Below are 14,706 nucleotides of genomic sequence, written 5' to 3' on the forward strand. Positions count from 1 at the left end.
GAGCAGAGGGGATGTGGGTAGTGATGGGCGAATTCGGCAGGCTCGAATTTGAGGCAAATTTTCGCGTTTCACCACCGGCGAATAAATTCCCAAAACAACGGTGAAATCTCGCGTCAAAAAAATGTGGATGCACGTCAGAATAGTTGATTGGGTCAAAACTGTCGTGCCCAATATTTAGACGCCCATTGACTTTAATGCAGGCGTCAAAATTAACGTGGGCGACAACATTAGCGTTTCGCAATTTTTCGCTGTTTCGAGAATTTTGCTTGAAATTTGAGAATTTTTTGGCGAAATGGGACAAATTCACCCATCACTGGATATGGAAGGTGAATACACTCACAAGAGGACCCATATGGAAAAATATAGCAAGGGCCCTCATAAACTGGAATGAGATTTCTCTACTACTACTGCCCTGCCATCTAAAATCTATGAGTGAGGGCTTGAATGAAGTGTCCTTCAAAGTGCTTGAGTAGAAACAAAGATTAAAATCCTGTGCAGCTTCATAGGTTGGACAGGCTGTAAGTTCAGCCTTGGCCGGAAAGTGTTCAACAGCTTCAGAATCAGAACCTTCCTCTAGGACAAGGAATATGAACTTAAAGTTCTGGGAATCAGAACATTTTAAGGCAAAGGCTGAAATTTGGGGCAGCAGAATTACAAACCATTGGAGATTAACGTGAATGTGAAATTTTACCAGCCATGACAATAAGGGAAAAATCAGTAGAGTAAATGAATGTTGTTGGCAACACAAGGGTTTGGATGGTGTTTGTACATATTCCTTTCTATATACTGTGTTGAGTAGTCACCCCAATTCATATAATACAGAACGTTACAAAAGACATTTATAGGTTGTTTTCTTTTTTCGTTTTTTTTTTTAAATCTACCCTCGACTTAACTCCACAGGTGATGTCAAAAGTCAAGATTGTGGATTTTGGAAGCCGCTCGGTTGATGTGAGCAGTTGTGAGTATCTCATCAAACATCACTTGGAAGATCCTGAGAAATGATTTTAGATATTTTTATTATTATTATTTCCATATATCACTGACATGATAGGCTGGTCATAAAGTGCCTATACAAAAGTCTCCTCTTTAAGAGTCTTCCTCTCTTCTGGCAGCTCAGCGCGGTTCCTTCAGCTTTGATGTTCCCGTGTCTTCAGAGTTGGCCCCCGGTGCTGACGTCGTTGTGTACAGTATACTGGAGTCTGAAGTCATTGCATCCACTGCCCGTCTTAATGTGCAAAAATGCTTTCAAAACAATGTACGTGATAATCAAGTCTTACTTCTTTTGCCACCCACTAAACCATAGCTTCCAAAACAGGGTGTCTAAGCAAAATACCGGTTTAATGAGAAAAATACCCTATAGGAATTCCAATTTCTAAACCACACATATTACAGGGGCAGATTTATAAAATTATTCATATAGGATTTTTAGAATTGTTTTTATCATATAGTGAACTCATTGTTAATAAGATTCTAAAAATCCTATAGGAACAGGGGCGTAACTATAGAGGAAGCAGACCCTGTGGCTGCAGGGGGGCCCAGGAGGTAAAGGGGCCCCCTGATGCCCTTACTCATATACATTTCGAATAAATATTGGTAAAACAAGTCAACCTCTAAACATTTTTGGGATCTGAAAAATAATTTGCTGTGGGTCCCAGCAATATCTAGTTACACCACTGTGTAGGAATGAATATAAAGTGAGTGGCTTTTTTAGAGATGAGCTCTAATCTTACACTTTAAGAAATCTGCCCCTAAGATTTGCTAGAATTGATAAACCCATGTCCATGTTAGGACTAAATGGGAGATGTGTGGGTTGCCCCGTTTTTCTTTTAATCTGCAGTGTTTTGTGTTCTAAAGGTGTCCATGAGTTTCTCTGAGGCTGAAGGAATGCCGGGATCAAAAATTATGTTGAAGCTAAAAGCAGATGCCAAATCCCTGTGTGGACTCCGCATTATTGATTCCAGCCTTCTCCTCCTCAACCAGAATGGACAACTTACAGCAGACATGGTGGGTATGGAGCAATATGGATATTTCTGGCAGTGCACTTGCACCTAATATATTTACTATACCTGCTACTCCACAGTCACACTCCCTTCCCAGAGACTATTATCCACTGTTACTATAGGCACCATCTCTCCCTACTATACCTGCTATCCCACAGTCACACTCCCTTCCCAGAGACTATTATCCACTGTTACTATAGGCACCATCTCTCCCTACTATACCTGCTATCCCACAGTCACACTCCCTTCCCAGAGACTATTATCCCACTGTTACTATAGGCACCATCTCTCCCTACTTTACCTGCTATCCCACAGTCACACTCCCTTTCCAGAGACTATTATCCACTGTTACTATAGACACCATCTCTCCCTACTATACCTGCTATCCCACAGTCACACTCCCTTCCCAGAGACTATTATCCACTGTTACTATAGACACCATCTCTCCCTACTATACCTTGCTATCCCACAGTCACACTCCCTTCCCAGAGACTATTATCCACTGTTACTATAGGCACCATCTCTCCCTACTATACCTGCTATCCCACAGTCACACTCCCCTTCCCAGAGACTATTATCCCACTGTTACTATAGGCACCATCTCTCCCTACTATACCTGCTATCCCACAGTCACACTCCCTTCCCAGAGACTATTATCCCACTGTTACTATAGCACCATCTCTCCCTACTATACCTGCTATCCCACAGTCACACTCCCTTCCCAGAGACTATTATCCACTGTTACTATAGACACCATCTCTCCCTACTTTACCTGCTATCCCACGGTCACACTCCCTTCCCAGAGACTATTATCCACTGTTACTATAGACACCATCTCCTCCTACTATACCTGCTAATCCACAGTCCACACTCCCTTCCCAGAGACTATTATCCACTGTTACTATAGGCACCATCTCTCCCCTACTGATACCTGCTATCCCACAGTCCACACTCCCTTCCCAGAGACTATTATCCACTGTTACTATAGGCACCATCTCTCCCTCACTATACCTGCTATCCCACAGTCACACTCCCTTCCCAGAGACTATTATCCACTGTTACTTTATAGGCATCATCTCTCCCTACTATACCTGCTATCCCACAGTCACACTCCCTTCCCAGAGACTATTATCCACTGTTACTATAGCACCATCTCTCCCTACTATAACCTGCTATCCCACAGTCACACTCCCTTCCCAGAGACTATTATCCACTGTTACTATAGGCATCATCTCTCCCTACTATACCTGCTATCCCACAGTCACACTCCCTTCTCAAGACTATTATCCCACTGTTACTATAGGCACCATCTCTCCCTACTATACCTGCTATCCCACAGTCACACTCCCTTCCCAGAGACTATTATCCACTGTTACTATAGGCACCATCTCTCCCTACTATACCTGCTATCCCACAGTCACACTCCCTTCTCAGAGACTACTATCCACTGTTACTATAGACACCATCTCTCCCTACTATACCTGCTATCCCACAGTCACACTCCCTTCCCAGAGACTATTATCCACTGTTACTATAGGCACCATCTCTCCCTACTATACCTGCTATCCCACAGTCACACTACCTTCCCAGAGACTATTATCCACTGTTACTATAGACACCATCTTTCCCTACTATACCTGCTATCCCACAGTCACACTCCCTTCCCAGAGACTATTATCCACTGTTACTATAGGCACCATCTCTCCCTACTATACCTGCTATCCCACAGTCACACTCCCTTCTCAGAGACTACTATCCACTGTTACTATAGACACCATCTCTCCCTACTATACCTGCTATCCCACAGTCACACTCCCTTCCCAGAGACTATTATCCACTGTTACTATAGGCACCATCTCTCCCTACTATACCTGCTATCCCACAGTCACACTACCTTCCCAGAGACTATTATCCACTGTTACTATAGACACCATCTTTCCCTACTATACCTGCTATCCCACAGTCACACTCCCTTCCCAGAGACTATTATCCACTGTTACTATAGGCACCATCTCTCCCTACTATACCTGCTATCCCACAGCCTATGACTGCAACTCTAGGTGCTGCTGTGCTTGTTGCACAGACAAGAGGTTAATATTTGGTGCATTACTGACCTATACCACTTACTACCTGCAGTCGGTGCCATGCATTTATACTTAGTCACAATTTTGCCTTAAAAGCAGTTGTTTCCATCGAGTTTGACTTAAAGTGGGTCAAAATGTAAGAGTTTTGTTTTATGAAATGTTGTGTCTCTTTCAGGTGTACAATTCTCTGCGATACCTCAGCCTCAATGGATATAATGTTAGAAAATATAATGTAGAACCACCAAAACCACCGTGTATTGATCCCAGCCAAAGAGTCAGGATGAATGGTTTATTTTATGAGCCTGTTAACTTTCCAGGGGAAGGATACACATATAATGACTTCAAAGTGAGTTTTTGCTTAACATATACACATAATATATACCTGCAGGGGATCCTACTGTACCTCTAAAATAACCACATGGTACAAATATGAGGCCACTACAGGCTGCCTGTACTTCCAAACGGATGACTTTGTGTATTTCATCTGAGCACTGGAGCAATTCAACAGCCACCACTGCCATGCGATCTTCTCTTCCAAACTAGAGACCTCTGTGGGCCTGTGGTGTTACACCTACTCACACTTTAGTGGCTGTGTCTCATATTCATTTGTTTTGGTCTTCAGTAGATGACAAAATAACTTTCCTTCCAGTGTTCTAGAATATAAGTTGTTGAAGTGGGTAACTGGTAGCCAAGTGCTGAATAAAATGTATTATTCTAAATAATTACTGTATATTTAATTAAATACATTTTTCATACTTTTCCCTAGAGTATCGGCTTGATATTTGCTACCAATGTATCACTGCACAAACCGGAGGTGTGTGGGGGAGACGTGTGGGGAGGTGGCAGACCGTTTATAACTATGGAACGGACGATGGAGCGATTTAGTAGCGTAGCAGATGGACCCGGCACAGGTAATCTATACTATGTGGGAGTGGGTAGGAAAGAAGAATGTGGGTTCCTTTTAAAGAGGATTTATGTGAGGGTAATAACAGGGTCAGATACTATAGAGAATACCAAACTTGTTAGTTGGTGGGGGGTGCTACAAGTTGGAAGGCAGCAGTAGCATGATATACCTGATTACAAGGACCAGTGGTCATGACATTATTCTTTGTCTTTAACAGGCCTCCCCGCACCCATAGCCTCACCCGTAGCCTCACCAGTTGCAACAGTGAGAAAGTTCTTCCCTGAAGTCTGGAGATTCGACTTGGTCAATGTTGAGTGAGTATCTGTACATTTCAGAAGCCTGATACACATGAACGGACAACACTGAAGCTCTGACCACTTTCAACAGCTGGAAAACATTGGGCATGTTTACCAGAGAGGGAAAATAGAGTTCAACTCAGTTTACAGTTTTCACTCTTTGATCCCCTATTGGGTGGATTCCAGTGGTGATAGATTCTTCTGACTCTCCAGTAAATGGAGCTCAACAAAAAACATATCGACATGTTTGACTGTAATACAAGGCCCCCTGTGGTGACTGCCAACCAAGAGCATGTGCTCTGAGAAACAGAAAATACAAGGGGTAGTGGGAGCACTCCAGGCTAAAAAATATGTTCAAATATAATGGAATTGCAACTGACGTTAATCAATGCACATTTCCTGGTCCCCTGTCTCACAAGTTATTCAGTATATATACAAGTGCCTGTGTGAATAAAAACAAGGGTTTTCAGTTACAAAGTTATGATCATAAAATTGGTAAGCCCCCATACCATGTCAAGGTAAACCCCATACGGTGGTCCCTAACTGTTTACCTCTGGTCATAGTGTAAAAGTAGTAATCCTTGGGAACAATGTCTCCTGACCTTGGCTTTGGTTTTAATCAAAGGGCTAGATCCTCCCCTGCCGCTGACTAATGTGGTGATTGCCAACCAAGAGCATGTGCACTGAGAAGCAGAACCATGTCAGATTCCTTTGGTCCAAGGTTCAATTTTAACCTATTGGGTTGGGTTGATGTAGCTGAGAAGGGGGGCAAAAAACCTTTTATCAAAGTCATTCAATTTTGAAATTATTTTTTAAAAAGTGTGTTCTGGCCTTTCATTTTCAATAATCCTTTTCCTGAGCCAGAAGAACGATCAACAAGGAATTCAGAAAAGATCTTCAGTTCTTCAAAATGTAAACCTTTTCCCACACTGCAAAGAACCACTATTTTCTTATACTTCAATTTGTGTTTCCTCTCTCAGCATAACAGGTTCACTTTCCATCCCAGAGAAGGCCCCAGACACGATTACCCAATGGCAGGGTTCTATGTTCTGTGTTTCAGAAAAGACAGGATTTGGGTTGACCAAATATCCATCCAACTTCACCACCTTCCTCCCTTTGTTTCTGGAGCTTTCGTTACCTTATTCCTTCACCAGAGGAGAAACTTTGGTGCTGAGGGCATTTGTGTCCAACTACTTGAATCAATGTGTCAAGGTAATTGACTGCAATTTTCCAAGCAATTTCACCCAAACATATCTCTCTGGGTGCTCTTTTGGCCCATCCAAGGCTACAGTGCCTTGGGTTTTAAGAGAAGTTAAGGTTTTGTATGTTATAGATCATGCAGGTTTTCTCTTTTGATTTTTTTAAATTATTTGCATATTTAGTATCACAGGTTTGTTTGGTCAGTACAATAATCCAAAGCAACCAATCAACAGTGGAATAATGAAGACAAATATCTGGTTGTTAGTTTAGACCAGTGATCCCCAACCAGTAGCTCGTGAGTAACATGTTGCTCTCCAACCCCTTGGGTGTTGCTCCCAGTGGGCTCAAAGCAGGAGCTTATTTTTGAATTCCAAGTTTTTGGAGGCAAGTTTTGGTTGCATTAAAACCAGGTGTACTGCTAAACATAAAGCCTCAATGTAAGTTGACAATCCACATAGGGGCTACCAAATGGCCAGTCACTGCGCTTATTTGGCAGCCCAAGTACATTTTTCATGTATGTGTTGCTCCCCAACTCCTTTTACTAATGAATTTTGCTCATGGGTTCAAAAGGTTGGGGATCCCTGGTTTAGACTCTGCATTTTAGTCCATCCCAGTTTACCAGTATTACTGTGTAGAGCAAAATCATGTTAGTTATATCAATTTAATATGGTTGTTTTTTATTCAGGCACCACTTTAAGGTCTAACCTTTGGTCAGGCCACCTCTAATTTCATAACTCGGTTGCAAAAACAGTAAAACATTAGTGTATCTTCCACTTAGCGATAGTTAAATGAATGTCCAGTTCATTAAAGGGATACTGTCATGGGAAAAAACATTTTTTTCAAAATGAATCAGTTAATAGTTAATTGACATTTTGTCAATTTCCCAGCTGCCCCTGGTCATGTGACTTGGGCCTGCAATTTAGGAGAGAAATGCTTTCTGGCAGGCTGCTGTTTTTCCTTCTCAATGTAACTGAATGTGTCTCAGTGGGACATGGGTTTTTACTATTGAGTGTTGTTCTTAGATCTACCAGGCAGCTGTTATCTTGTGTTAGGGAGCTGCTATCTGGTTACCTTCCCATTGTTCTGTTGTTTGGCTGCTGGGGGGGGGGAGTTATAACTCCAACTTGCAGTACAGCAGTAAAGAGTGATGAAGTTTATCAGAGCACAAGTCGCATGACTTGGGGCAGCTGGGAAATTGACAATATGTCTAGCCCCATGTCAGATTTCAAAATTAAATATAAAAAAAATCTGTTTGCTCTTTTGAGAAATGGATTTCAGTGCAGAATTCTGCTGGAGCAGCACTATTAACTGATTCATTTTGAAAAAGTATCCCTTTAAATAAATGTTCATCTTTAATCACTCCCTAATTGACCTTCAAGCCTGGTTCTTAGGTGGTGTATCCAGGACAGCAAATAGGTTCTCTCCTGTTGCCCAAATAACCCTTCAGGCTTTACCCACCCACTACTACTTAATGCCCCTCAGGTATGGTAAGGCTCACAGTTTGGGAACTACTAAAATTCTAGTGGATTCCTGCTCCTCGTTGTATAACCTGCTCTATATCAGACTCCCTTTGTGGTGTGTTTCTTTGCAGGTCAGAGTGACACTGAAGCGATCAGCAGATTACACGGCCACTCTACAGGAAGGCAAACAGAACGCATGTTTGTGCCCAAGAGAGAGGGCTTCCTATTCTTGGAATGTGAACGCTAAATCTCTTGGTAGGAGGCCGTACATCCTCCCCACTATCTACACTGTCCCCTCTTATATTTTCAATGACAGATGCATCATGTTCACTTTTATAGTGTCTGCTGCTGACTCTGTACCCTAAGAACATCCTTGCAGTTTATCTGCCTTAGAGAAAATGGAGCCCAGTGCAAAACTGTGTCATAAATGACCATCCTTGGCAATCAAGTATAGTTATAAACTATCCCCTTTCTGACACACAACCTCAGTTACTGTCTGCACTCTGCAGAACTTCTGCCTCTATAACTGTTATAGAGCAACAGGTTGAGCAGTTTAAAACAGTTTATCCATCATGTCTAGCCTTATATAAAGAACTGATCATTCTAGAGCCACTTCACAATGAGCTGTTTCATTGTATTACCTTGTCATCTCTCTAGCTCAATTATCCCCAACCAGTGCTTAGTAATAAACATGTTGCTCACCACCCCCTTTGAGGTTGCTCCAAGTGTCCTTGAAGTTGGTGCCCATTTTTAAATCTCTGGATTGGATACAAGTTTTGGAAGCATAGAGGCACCGTTTTACTCCAAGTAGAGCTTCCAGCTGGGTAGCAGTCCACATAGGGCTAATAAATAGCCAATCACAGTTCTTATTTTGCATCCTCAAGGAAATTTGTGACTGTGTGGCTCATCAACACGTTTTACATCATAAGTAAATAAGGTTGGGGATCCTCTAGCTCCTTTAGTTCTACATTTCTCCATCCCTTTCCTTTAATTCTAGTAATAAAGAACCTGAAACATAACATGCCCCATTTATTTTTCACCTTATAGGAGTGATAACTTTTACCATGACAGCTCAGACCACCCATATCGGAGCCACATGTGAAGGCAGAAAAGACACCACCCAGCCACCTCGGAGTGATACTGTAATACAGACCATCATTGTAGAGGTGGGAATGAAGATTCTATACAATTACAGTAAATGTAACAACTGGATCCATACTTAATACATGGACAAAGGGGCACATAGACAACACTTGTCTGTTGATAAAGGACACCAGTAGCCTAAAGTAGCCCAATGAGTAGGGTTTCCTTTATTTTTCATGGCGCAAATAAGTAAGTAAGGCATAGGAAAAAAACTGTCTGGGGTCATCAGGTTCCTAAAAATATACACATCAACTATACAATATTTGTGTATCCATGTTTTATGGTGGGTTCTCATTCTACTGAAACTTTTCTCAGTCCCCCATACAAGAACAACATGGCTACCCTGTTAAGGCCTTTGGCTGGTGTGACTGGACAGGGCACGAACAAAGAGCACTAGGGATTATATAAGGGGCAGTTGGTTTGAGAAATATTATTTTTCATTCCCTTTTTCTCAGGCGGAGGGAATTGAAAAGGAAATTACCTACAGTAACCTGGTCTGTGTGGAAGGTGAGTCCCCACTATCTCCACTGTAAACTTTTCCTCATAGTATCAGTACAGTTTTAAAAATTTTGTTTATCCACCATTATAAGCCCCATGGTAACACGATCATCCATTCTATGGTTATGAGGACAAAGTTTAGCTGTTTGGTAAACATGTACAGTGATTTCACATAATTAATAATAATTTGTGAGACATATTTATTCAACACCACATTGGTAGATATTTTATTGCAATGATGGCTCCCTTGTAGAAAGCAAAATGTCCCAGCCATTTTAGTCTATAGTGTTTGCTAATCAAATTCCATAAAGTCTTTTTAATGATTCTCAACTCTTAATAACAAGGTCACAATGTCTGGTTGCACCTTCATGATTATCTCTCCATTCTCCTGCAGGGGAAAAATCTGTGATTCCAATCAGCATCAGTCCACCACCCAACGCAGTTGCAGGTTCTGTCCAGGGATCCGTGACCGTTATGGGTGAGTAGTTCAAGCTGCCAGAGAAATATCTATTAATTCAAGGCATTTGCTAGAACTAACAGCTCAGGAACCTAGTAAAGGCACAGGTATTAGGCTATAACAGGCCAGGTATTACACTCCCTCTGGATCCTTGGTTGATCTAAAATGATCTACAATGAAATTGTTGAAAGAAGACCAGCCTGCAACTTTCAATAACAACCAAAAAGCCAAAACATGATTTAAGAATAAAAAGAAAACTCTGGAATTCAGGTGAATCCCTCATCAAATCTTGGATGATGTGCACCCCTAGTTGAAAGTGACCAGTTAAGGTGACTATACAGAAATACATTTGGTTAGTCAGTTTGGTTGATTTCAACCTTACAGTCCAACCACTACTTAATGTATAGATCACTTGGGAGGCTGTTTAGACAGACCACCCTATAACCCCAGCTAGTGTCTCCAGTCTGCATGTATAGAGGCATCTACATATCCAAACTGTCACTTTCTTCCCATTGCTATTGAGATCCACTATTCTGATGACCTCAATGTGGTTTGCCAAACTGTATAATATTCAAAGTTTCAGTATGTGTTCCAGAAACCTAAACAAGAATTACTGCACTATTAGAAGCCAATTTCAGACTTGGCATCAAGGTCAATCGTTGCAGTACCTACTCAACCGTTTTGTGGGATTGAAACATTCTTCATTATTTGTCTTTGTGTTGTTGAGTTATACAATTTTCCAATTGTGCAGGGGACCTGTTGGGTCACGCTGTTAACAATCCAGATTCTCTGATCCAGCTGCCAACGGGCTGTGGGGAACAGAACCTTGTTAAGCTGATGCCCATACCATCTGTTCTGGGATATCTAAATTGCACAGGGCAACTAACAAAGGAGATCAAAGACAAAGCACTGCAGTACATGGATATTGGTGAGAGAATATTTACCTGTTTTAATATATACATTACTTCTTCTGACATTACTTCTTCTGACTTCTCACTGGTTCAACCAACATCTGGAATTTTACACAATGCCATGGATATTTTAGTTTTTGTTGAAGTCCAGGTACATCAAAGTCTTCTACATCTGAGCCTTCCCAAACAGGATTTTCATCTAAAAGGCAGCTAAAGTCTGACAGAAATGTGGGTTGTTTTAATTATTCATAAAGGATAGACCTGTAGTTTTCCACAGCCAGCAGTTATTGTCAACTATTGGCCTTAGGCATGACTTTTGCATGGCTTTCCTTCTTCTGTAATTCTAAGACATGCCTAACCATGGAGTGAACAGACTGGCGATTATGTGAATTCAGTGCACTAGACCTCAACACTGCACAAGCTCTCATTCCAGGATGGCTTTACTAATGAACGATAAGGATAAGAGGGGGAGCAGTTGGGGAAGTTTTATCTTCAATAGCAAACTTTTTTTGGTTCTGGAACTAAAATAATCCTACTTTCTTATAGACTAGAGTTGGCCTTTAGATGAAATGATTTTTTGGAATTCCATTTCATGTTGAAGATGAAGAAAACTTTGATGCACCTAATGCTTATTGGTTTACTGACACTTAAATTACATGAAACTTCCATACATCATATATATGCATCCTATTAAACTGGGCTGTTTTGAGCAACATTGAACATAACGCATAACACCAACCATCTATATAAGAGGGTAAAATCGCCCATTAGACTGTACTGGTCCCTGGTCAAGCCATTTGAAGCATGAAGACGATGACTGACCTTCAGGTCAGTACACAGTACTGCAGGTGATATCTAAAAGACTGCCGGGTCACCATAGTTATAAATGGTCAAAGCTCTTTTCCCTCCAGGGATGTTAAATTGCATGGGTTGACCAAGGAAGGTCAACCCATTGTCAAGGTGACAAATGCCCATTCTGCTCATTCATCAATGTGGTCCTGATGGGATTTGTCGCTATGAAAAGGATCTGTAGATTAAAGTATCCAATAACTAGTGCAAGGCATCCTTATTGTGGAACAAAAAAAGTCTAATGTTCATGCGCTAATTTACTTTCTCAGGCTATATGAGGCAGCTTGGCTACAAACGACAGGACGGAACCTTCAGCGCTTTTGGACAAAGTGATCGTGAGGGAAGCTCATGGTGAGTAGAGTGCAAGATAAGCGCATCATCCATGATCTGGAAATTTCTGATGACAATCTTGTAGAGACATTTAAATGTGGCTCATGGGTAAAAAAGTTGGGGATCCCTGGTCTAGTAAATAACATTCTGGAAAAGAAACATGCTAAGGCTCAAATACATATTTACTGTAGGGGATGTCAGGTGTTAATCATCCCTACTATGAGTAAGTGTAACCATAGGGCCATGGGTAGTCATTGTGGTTCCTGTTCCCTAGTCTATATAAAAGCAGAAATAGATCTAATGTAACTTTACCCTTAGTGAAGTAAGAGATCAGGGACCATGTCAGTGAGGTACAGATAGTGGCAGGTAGTGGAATTATAGAATGCTCTAGGAGTGGCTCATTAGTAAGGACAGCTTTAAGCTCCAATGAAGAAGCTTAGTGAAGTGTAAAACGCATTGAAGTCTTAGTGTAATTCCAGACACCTATGGTGGGAATGATACCCTTTGTGAAGTGTGTGTTTCTAGAATTTTTTTGTTTCGTTTTCTACCAGGCTGACAGCCTTGACATTTAACACTTTTGAAGAAATAAAGTCCTATACATTGGTGGACCCAGCAGTCCAGAATCAGGCACTACTTGCCCTAGCAAAAATGCAGGACCTGAAAAGCGGGTGTTTCAAAGCCACTGGAAATCTGTTTCACAATGGACTAAAGGTGAGTGTAGAAGATCAATCTCGAATATGGGGGACCTGAGAGTCCAAAGAATGAGAAATCTATGGTTATAAGGAGATCAGCTAAACAATGGGTTTTGTACTGTGTTAAAGGGAATGACTTGCTGTACTTTATTCTGCAGGGCGGCGCCGATAATGAAATCAGCTTCACGTCCTATGTTGCTGCAATGCTCTTTCACACGACTTACCCAGCAGCCGTAAGTTCCGAATAGTATTCTACCTCTTGCGCACACACATTCCCCACTGTAGAATTTACCTCCAGAAAACAATTACCCCTATGAGTATTCTCATAGTCGGTTTTCCATTCCTTTTGAGTTTAAATTAGGTTTCTGAGCTTAGAGATCCATTGGCTGAGAAGTCCAGGAGCCATTGTTCTTTCAAAGACCAGGCTTGTTCTCCAGCATCTGCTGAAGTTACATCATGGCTTCTGAATTCATAACATGTTGCACTATAACCCCTATTATGTGTCTCCCAGTGACCTCAAAGTAGGTGCTTACATTTTAATTTCTGGTTTGAAGACAAACTTTAGCTGCTTAAAAACAATGTTTACTTTCAAACAGAGCCTCCTGCAGGCTGCAAGTCCACATAGGAGCCACTGCCCGTATTTGGCACCCCAGGAACTTTTTGCATGGTTGTGATGCTCTCCAATTTTTTTTTACGTTTGAATGTGGCTCACAGTTAAAAAAAGATTGGGGGCCCTTGTTTTAAAACTTACATGTCAAATCCAAACTGATGACCCAGCCTGGGTTCATTTGATCTTTTTGACATTCTTGCCAAAGAACCAAATCAAACAAGAAGTACCTGCCACCTTGTCAGATTGATATATAAATTATTAATGATCAGATATTGATTGATTTTGGGTCCCAACACATGATTAATTAGGCATCCAACCTGATCAAACCTGCCAGTCCAGTTATGGGAATTTGTACTTCATCTGTTTCTATTTTATAACCGTGGATATAAATATATTTATTCCATGTCTCAAGCTATTTTATGTTCTCTTTATGTAGCAAACCCTACTGCGTGGAGCTTTGGGCTGTCTGGATGAGGCTTCTAGGAGAGAACAATCACTGTACAACTTGGCGCTCATGTTCAACGCATTCGCTTTATCAGAAAATTTAGAGAGGCGCAACTATATTTTGGCACAACTGAAGAGTAAAGCCATTCAAAAAGGTAACAAAACCCATGGATATGGTGTCTTCAAGAGCAAGATCAATCCTTGTTAACAATCCCTATGTTTCCCTCATCTTGGCATATTCTGTTCCTCAAGATGTCCCAAAATGATGTGGTTTAACTACTAATGAGCTGTAGGAATTAACTACCCTAATGAATGAGCTCTGTCATATTCATACATGTTAATAATATTAGGTCATTTGGAAGAACCTTGAGATGATGAAATGACATGGTAGAGACTGGTGCATATTATGTTTGTATGTCTCCCCCTCTCCAATCAGATGGTAGCATCCACTGGGAGCGAACTGACAAGCCAAAAGCAGAGATGTACCCATTCTTCTATGCCCCGGCTCCTTCAGCTGAAATAGAGATAACTGGCTACATCCTAATGGGCATGACATATGGGCCCACCCCATCCCAGGATGATAAATCTTATATGGCTCAAATAGTGCTATGGCTCTGTCAGCAGCAGAATTCACAAGGAGGATACCGGTCAACTGCGGTAATTAATTATTCTATAATACTATAACAACTGGATGCTTTCTGAAGTCAGAGGGGTGCATTATCCTTTTAAATACATGAATGATAGTTCCCTGTATAATTTAGCCTGCAGCCTTGTGCCTTTATATGGTCACAGAACAACCCCTCAGTGACTTCTAATATCCTTATCATTT

At 41.3% G+C, this 14,706-nt stretch overlaps 1 protein-coding gene across 1 annotated transcript in view; it reads left to right on the plus strand.

The window, feature by feature from the left end:
- Positions 1-14,706, plus strand: part of LOC108696036 (ovostatin) — a 38,378-nt gene that overhangs the window by 16,267 nt on the left and 7,405 nt on the right. Inside the window, exons 13-29 of the mRNA XM_041570167.1 lie at positions 901-958; positions 1,113-1,255; positions 1,855-2,004; positions 4,260-4,430; positions 4,851-4,995; positions 5,206-5,302; positions 6,264-6,495; positions 8,075-8,198; positions 8,991-9,109; positions 9,542-9,593; positions 9,979-10,062; positions 10,793-10,969; positions 12,071-12,152; positions 12,683-12,842; positions 12,982-13,056; positions 13,870-14,032; positions 14,314-14,534. Of these exons, the coding sequence (XP_041426101.1) occupies positions 901-958; positions 1,113-1,255; positions 1,855-2,004; positions 4,260-4,430; positions 4,851-4,995; positions 5,206-5,302; positions 6,264-6,495; positions 8,075-8,198; positions 8,991-9,109; positions 9,542-9,593; positions 9,979-10,062; positions 10,793-10,969; positions 12,071-12,152; positions 12,683-12,842; positions 12,982-13,056; positions 13,870-14,032; positions 14,314-14,534 (2,253 nt within the window). The remainder of the gene's footprint in view (positions 1-900; positions 959-1,112; positions 1,256-1,854; positions 2,005-4,259; positions 4,431-4,850; positions 4,996-5,205; positions 5,303-6,263; positions 6,496-8,074; positions 8,199-8,990; positions 9,110-9,541; positions 9,594-9,978; positions 10,063-10,792; positions 10,970-12,070; positions 12,153-12,682; positions 12,843-12,981; positions 13,057-13,869; positions 14,033-14,313; positions 14,535-14,706) is intronic.

The sequence above is a fragment of the Xenopus laevis genome, chromosome 7L (assembly GCF_017654675.1).
Source record: "Xenopus laevis strain J_2021 chromosome 7L, Xenopus_laevis_v10.1, whole genome shotgun sequence".
In the NCBI taxonomy this organism is placed as follows: domain Eukaryota; kingdom Metazoa; phylum Chordata; class Amphibia; order Anura; family Pipidae; genus Xenopus; species Xenopus laevis.